At 33.4% G+C, this 6,000-nt stretch overlaps 1 protein-coding gene across 1 annotated transcript; it reads left to right on the plus strand.

The window, feature by feature from the left end:
- The first annotated feature begins 783 nt into the window (after positions 1-783).
- Positions 784-5,353, plus strand: clec3bb (C-type lectin domain family 3, member Bb). Its single transcript, XM_073822361.1, has 3 exons — positions 784-962; positions 2,303-2,407; positions 4,152-5,353. The coding sequence occupies exons 1-3, from the start codon at positions 860-862 to the stop codon at positions 4,541-4,543; spliced, it is 600 nt and encodes a 199-aa protein (XP_073678462.1). The 5' UTR covers positions 784-859; the 3' UTR covers positions 4,544-5,353.
- Positions 5,354-6,000: the final 647 nt, after the last annotated feature.

The raw sequence follows: 6,000 nt of genomic DNA on the forward strand, positions 1-6,000 counted from the left end.
CAATGTATTGAGCCATTTGAGAACCTGCTATTCTGAGTTAGTAAATTCATTCTAAATATGAATCCAGGTTTATAATCTGCAATATAACTCATAGGAGCCTTTTCAAAATGAATGATAGTCCCCCAAAAATTAGTACAAAAGAGGATTTTAAAGAATGATGGTGCAAGCTTCCCAATGACTTATAATAGATGGAAACTGAAACTTTTTGGTTACCAGCATCCCTTACTTAATGTTCTTCTATGTTCCACAGAAGAACGTCTGTCGTGCAAGTTTGAAACGACATGAAGATGATCCATTTTGGGGTGAACTATTGCTTTAAATGAGGGGAAAAGAAACCGGGGCTAGTTGTCACACTTAAAAACTGCCCATATTTATGCCATTAGAAATTACTCTACTGTTGATTTTTTTTTTTTATTATTTTGAAATGATATAACTTTTTGGTTAAATTATGCTTTTATCATATACAGTAGTAGACTCTTGTCTTAATGTATTTGATTGTGTGCACATTTTTACAGTTTGGAGTTTAGAATTCACAAATATATTCTGCATAAAACCAGCACACATCTGTATTTTATGTAACACTTCTAGCCCTGAGCTTTAAGCTTGAGGATTGTTGAGGCAGCTGTGTGTGTGTGTGTGTGTGTGTGTGTGTGTGTGTGTGTGTGTGTGTGTGTGTGTGTGTGTGTGTGTGTGTGTGTGTGTGTGTGTGTGTGAGAGAGAGAGAGAGGTGTATGAGGACGTCACTCCTCCTCTCTGCTCAGGATGAAGAACAAATGCAGCAGCTTCTTATTACAGCAGTTTTTCCTCTGTGAGCTGAGCTGAGAAGCAGAGATCTGTCCTCATTTCTCCAGACTTAGCCATGAGACTCAGAGACGGCTGTCTTCTGCTGGGAGTCCTGCTGCTCCTCACGCACACCTCACACCAGCAGAACACTTCCAAAAAGAAACCCAACGGTAAAAAAGGTGAGACGGGATGATTTCTGCTCATTTTTGTCTTCATCAGTTATTTAAGTTGAAAGCTGCTTTGTGTGGATTTTAGAGGCTGAGAAAGCATATTTTTCTTTAAAAGTTTCTGTTTGAAGAAAGTAAACTCAATATCCTACTCAGTAAGTATTTATATGTTAAATACGTGTTTTTTTAAAATAACTCATTTTCAAAATAAATTAAAATACAATTAAATGATCAATAGTTTCATTATAATACACTGCCAGTCAAAAGTTTTTGAAAAGTAAGATTTTTAATGTTTTTTTAAAGAAGTATCTTCTGCTCACCAAGCCTGCATTTATTTGATCCAAAGTACAGCAAAAACAGTAAAATTCTGAAATATTTTTACTAATTGAAATAACTGTTTTCCATTTAAATGTGTTTTAAAATGTATTTCTTTCCTGTGATCAAAGCTACATTTTCAACATCATTACTCCAGTCTTCAGTGTCACATGATCCTTCAGAAATCATTCTAATATGCTGATTTGCTGTTCAAGAAACATTTATTATTATTATTATTATTATTATTATTATTATCAATATTTACAGCTGAGTAAATTTCTTTTCAGGATTTTTTGATGAATAGAAAGATCCAAAGATCAGCATTCATCTGAAATAAAAAGCTTTGAAATGATAGAAATCAATACTTTTATTGAGCAAGGATGCTTTAAAATGATCAGAAGTGATGATAAAGATTTACAAAAGATTTCTGTTTCAGATAAATGCTGTTCTTCTTAACGTTCTATTAATCAAAGAAAACTGAAAAAGAATTCTACTCCACTGTTTTCAACATAATAATAAATGATTTTTGAGAAGGTCCATGTGACTGGAGTAATGATGCTAAAAATTCAGCTTTGAAATCACAGGAATAAATTACATTTTAAAATATATATTCAAATAGAAAACAGTCATTTTAAATAGTAAAAATATTTCACAATTTTACTGTTTTTGCTGTACTTTGTATCAAATAAATGCAGGCCTGGTTAGCAGAAGAGACTTTTTTGATAACATATTAAAAACTTACTGTTCAAAAACACAAGGCAATGAATGTATTCATATTTGTAAATTCCTTAATGTTAATACAGTACATTGTGCCCTATTTTCACAGATGTATTGCATTAAGAAAACAAATGAATTTAATTATTGTAAAGCATCCATGCATTTGACATTTTATTTATTTTTTGTGACTCACATTCTAAATTATGTTCTCAATAGTAATTTTAATGGTCTGATTCAAGGGGTTCATTTACTTCATGCACAGGTTTGGGATGAAATAGTTATTTGATTTTTCATCCTAAGATCTATTCTCTACCTGTAAGACTCAGATACTCGAGCCACTGCTGCTTTGGAGGACTTGCAACAGCAGATCAATGACATTGTGACAGAACTGAATCTTCTGAAGGAGCAGCAGGCCCTGCAGACTGGTGAGAACTTCAGAAAGTTTCCACGTTCATCTGTATGAGTTGTCCGACATGCTCAGCATTAGTGAAGAATCTACACTATATTTATAATAACCTAGTTTATTTGAATCAAAAAATTATAACGAAAAAAGAGATTCCGTCTGTCCCTCAAAAATACGAAATGTTGCTCTGTAGACTGGCGTATTGTTTGGATTAGAGTTTCTCCACTTACATAAGACACATGGCCTCCACGTGTCGCTTTTGATGATTTTTGCAGCTTGTGTTTTCCCTGGAGAACATTGAATCAGATGTTCTCCAGTGTTTGATGTGTGAGGAAATTTTGAGACAAATATGTGTAACATTTTAAAAGACCATACGACTGTAATATTCTAAAAGTAGACTAACCAAACACAGGCCAAACATCACTCCCAAGTTCTTCACTTTTGAATTATTTTATATAGAAATTTTCCTTAAATTCACCTGAAAGGTTAATCAATATTTCTTGTGCTAAAAACAATCATAATTAAGTTTTTGATGATCATTTTCCTCCTGCTTTCTGTCTTTCTTACAATTAAATAAGCTATTTTGCTATTGTAATATGTAAATGTACTTCATGTTTTAGGGCAGAGCAAGTTGCAGGTGTTGATATGTAAATATGTGACCCTGGACCACCAACCAGTTATAAGTCGCATAGGTATATTTGTAGCAATGGCCAATACATTGTATGGGTCAAACTTATGGATTTTTCTTTTATGCCAAAAATCATTAAGATATTAAGTAAAGATCATGTTCCATAAAGATATTTCGTAAATTTCCTAGCGTAAATATATCAAAACCTAATTTTAGATTTGTAAAATGCATTTCTAAGAACTTAATTTTAACAACCTTACAGGTGATTTCCTCTATATTTAGATTTTTTTGCACCCTCAGGTTTTAGATTTTCAAATAGTTGTATCTCGGCCAAATATGGTCCTATCCTAACAAACATACATAAATGGAAATTTTATTTATTCAGGTTTCAGATTATGCATAAATCTCTATTTCAAGAAATTGACCCTTATGAATGGTTTCGTGGTCCAGGGTCACATATGTTCAGTTTATGAGCTAATTATTTAAGGTTTATTTCCAGTTTCACAAAATGTTTTGACTAACAATTTAGTAAAAACACTTTTAAAATTTGATGCTAAGACTTCATTTAGTTTAATTGACTAAAATTACTAAAACTAAAACTCTATAGATATTTTAAAAAATGAATTTAAAATACATTTTAAATTTGTTTTATTTTTATAAAATGGTAAAAATAAAAATAATTCAAAATATTAATGAAAGCTATATTAGTATCCACATCCTTTAACGCGAAAGTAAGCCCATGGGTGAGACTTCCGGTTCATTACCTGCTATAGGGAAATAAGGAGAAAAATAACAACATGCACTAAATGGTAAAACTGTTTGCACTACAAACCAGTGTACTCATAATTAAGATAATACATTAAAATAATATGGTAAGACACAGCAATTTGCAATATCAAGCAGCAAAACAAGCTGTTTTGTACAGCTAAAAACAGCCAGACGTGGATGAGACCAGAAACCAGACCCATAAAATTTACAAATGGCCACTCCCACTCTTACGGGAAGAAAAAGGTTGATATTAATCATTCTAAAATAACCCTGCTTGGAACACATTACACTTTTTTATTTTAAAAGAACAACACATATGCTTTTGTACATTGTATGAGGCATTTAAAAACGTGTCTTTATTCTCCACTAGTCTGTCTGAGAGGCACTAAGATCCCTGGTAAGTGTTTTCTGGTGGACACGGTGAAGAAGCGCTACCACATGGCCAATGAAGACTGCATCGCCAAGGGAGGAATCCTCAGCACTCCACTGTCTTCTGACGAAAACACGCAACTCTACGATTATGTGCGCCAGAGCATCGGACCGGACGCTGAAATCTGGCTGGGCATCAATGACATGCAGACGGAGGGTGTGTGGAAGGAACAGTCGGGCGCAAACATTCGCTACAAGAACTGGAAGCTTCCGCAGCCCGACGGCGGCAGTGCGGAGAACTGCGCCGTACTCTCCGGCGCCTCCGGTGGGAAATGGCTGGATGACAGCTGTCGCGAAGAGAGAGCTTCAGTTTGCGAGTTCAACATCGTCTGAGATCATCCAGCGCAGCGGTTTGCTTGACCTGTGCTGTGCTTTTCATTGCATAATCCTGCTTGCATTGTGTTTGCTCCATAATTGTATATTTTTCTTCTGTGGAGAACAAAGATTGTCATTTCATGCCATAAAAATGTTCAGATACCAAAGCTGATCTATAATCAGATAAAGACAGAACACTGCAATAAAAGACACTTTTGGACAGCCTCCATTAAGTTCTAGACAAAAACACAAAGTAAACAAACACAATAGGCGTAGCTCACACAAGAATGAAAGTTTGCTGACCCTTAAGCCATCCAAACATCACTACAGTCCATCAATTAAAGTCTTGTGAATGTTTGTAAAACACAAAATCCATCATTAGGGTGTTTTAACTTTAAACCGTTGCTTCCAGCTAAAATAATAACCATTCCTCCGTTGAATCATTGTTTTCAACTGTTTTAGACTGTTTTTGGTTTTGAATGCTGCTTGATCTGTTTATATTTCTCTCCTGATTCAGACAAGATGACTTTTCGCTGAAGCAAGCGATATTATGGATAGAGGACTCATTTGGAAGCAATGGTTTGAAAACATCTTTTTGATGTATTTATTTCTTATAAACACAACTTTTCTATTTACAAGATGTAATGCTAAATTTCTCCATATCTATTCCTATGAACCAACTCATCTACATCTTGGATGGATTGAGGGTGAGTACATTTTAAGCAGTTTTACATTTTTGGACTGTCCTTTATGATTATTGAATACTGATGATTTTATACAAAGACATCCAGCCATCTGATAAAATCCAATTAAACGATGATTATTTCAGATTGCTAGCTTTGTTACTTGTTTATTTTCTAACAAACTAGCCTGATATAACCGGAATATATATTTTTTTATCTTAATAAAGCATATCAAAAATATGCCTGTATTGAGCAATTTCTGCCGAATTGAAATGCTCATTATATATTCATTAAATATTTGGACTAATTTGGTTTTGATTTGCCAGCTCCATTTATTACATTTTACCTAACGATGCACAATATCGGATATCGGCTGACTTGAAAGATTTGTCGTTATCAGTTACTCTCATTTCTGCCTATTTTTACATTTAGATTGCCTTCATCGTCTATCAATCACTTAAGGACATAAATGCAGTCAAATGTATTCTCAAAATGAACATCAATTTTTCATGCAGTACTTTATAATGCTGTGATGCTTAGCTTTAGTTTTAGCCCTGAATGAATGATTTGTAGTTTTTTATTTTTTATGTATTCAGACAAAATGTCATACTTTAATATCTGCCATTTATTGGTTATTGAGCATTAACATGAAAATAATTTATTCGTTTCAGACACAATTTTTATATAATGTATAAAATATCAGTCAATATTAAATACTTTATTTAATTTTAGCCAATAGTTTATTAGTTCAATGCAGAATTAAAATTTTCCTCATAATTTACTCACTCCCAT

The sequence above is a fragment of the Garra rufa genome, chromosome 17 (assembly GCF_049309525.1).
Source record: "Garra rufa chromosome 17, GarRuf1.0, whole genome shotgun sequence".
NCBI lineage: Eukaryota > Metazoa > Chordata > Actinopteri > Cypriniformes > Cyprinidae > Garra > Garra rufa.

Coding starts and splice junctions, on each gene's coding strand:
- clec3bb (XM_073822361.1), top strand. CDS start 860: ATGAGACTCAGAGACGGCTGTCTTCTGCTGGGAGTCCTGCTGCTCCTC. Junction 963..2,302: donor GAAACCCAACGGTAAAAAAG/GTGAGACGGGAT, acceptor TCTACCTGTAAG/ACTCAGATACTCGAGCCACT. Junction 2,408..4,151: donor GCAGCAGGCCCTGCAGACTG/GTGAGAACTTCA, acceptor ATTCTCCACTAG/TCTGTCTGAGAGGCACTAAG.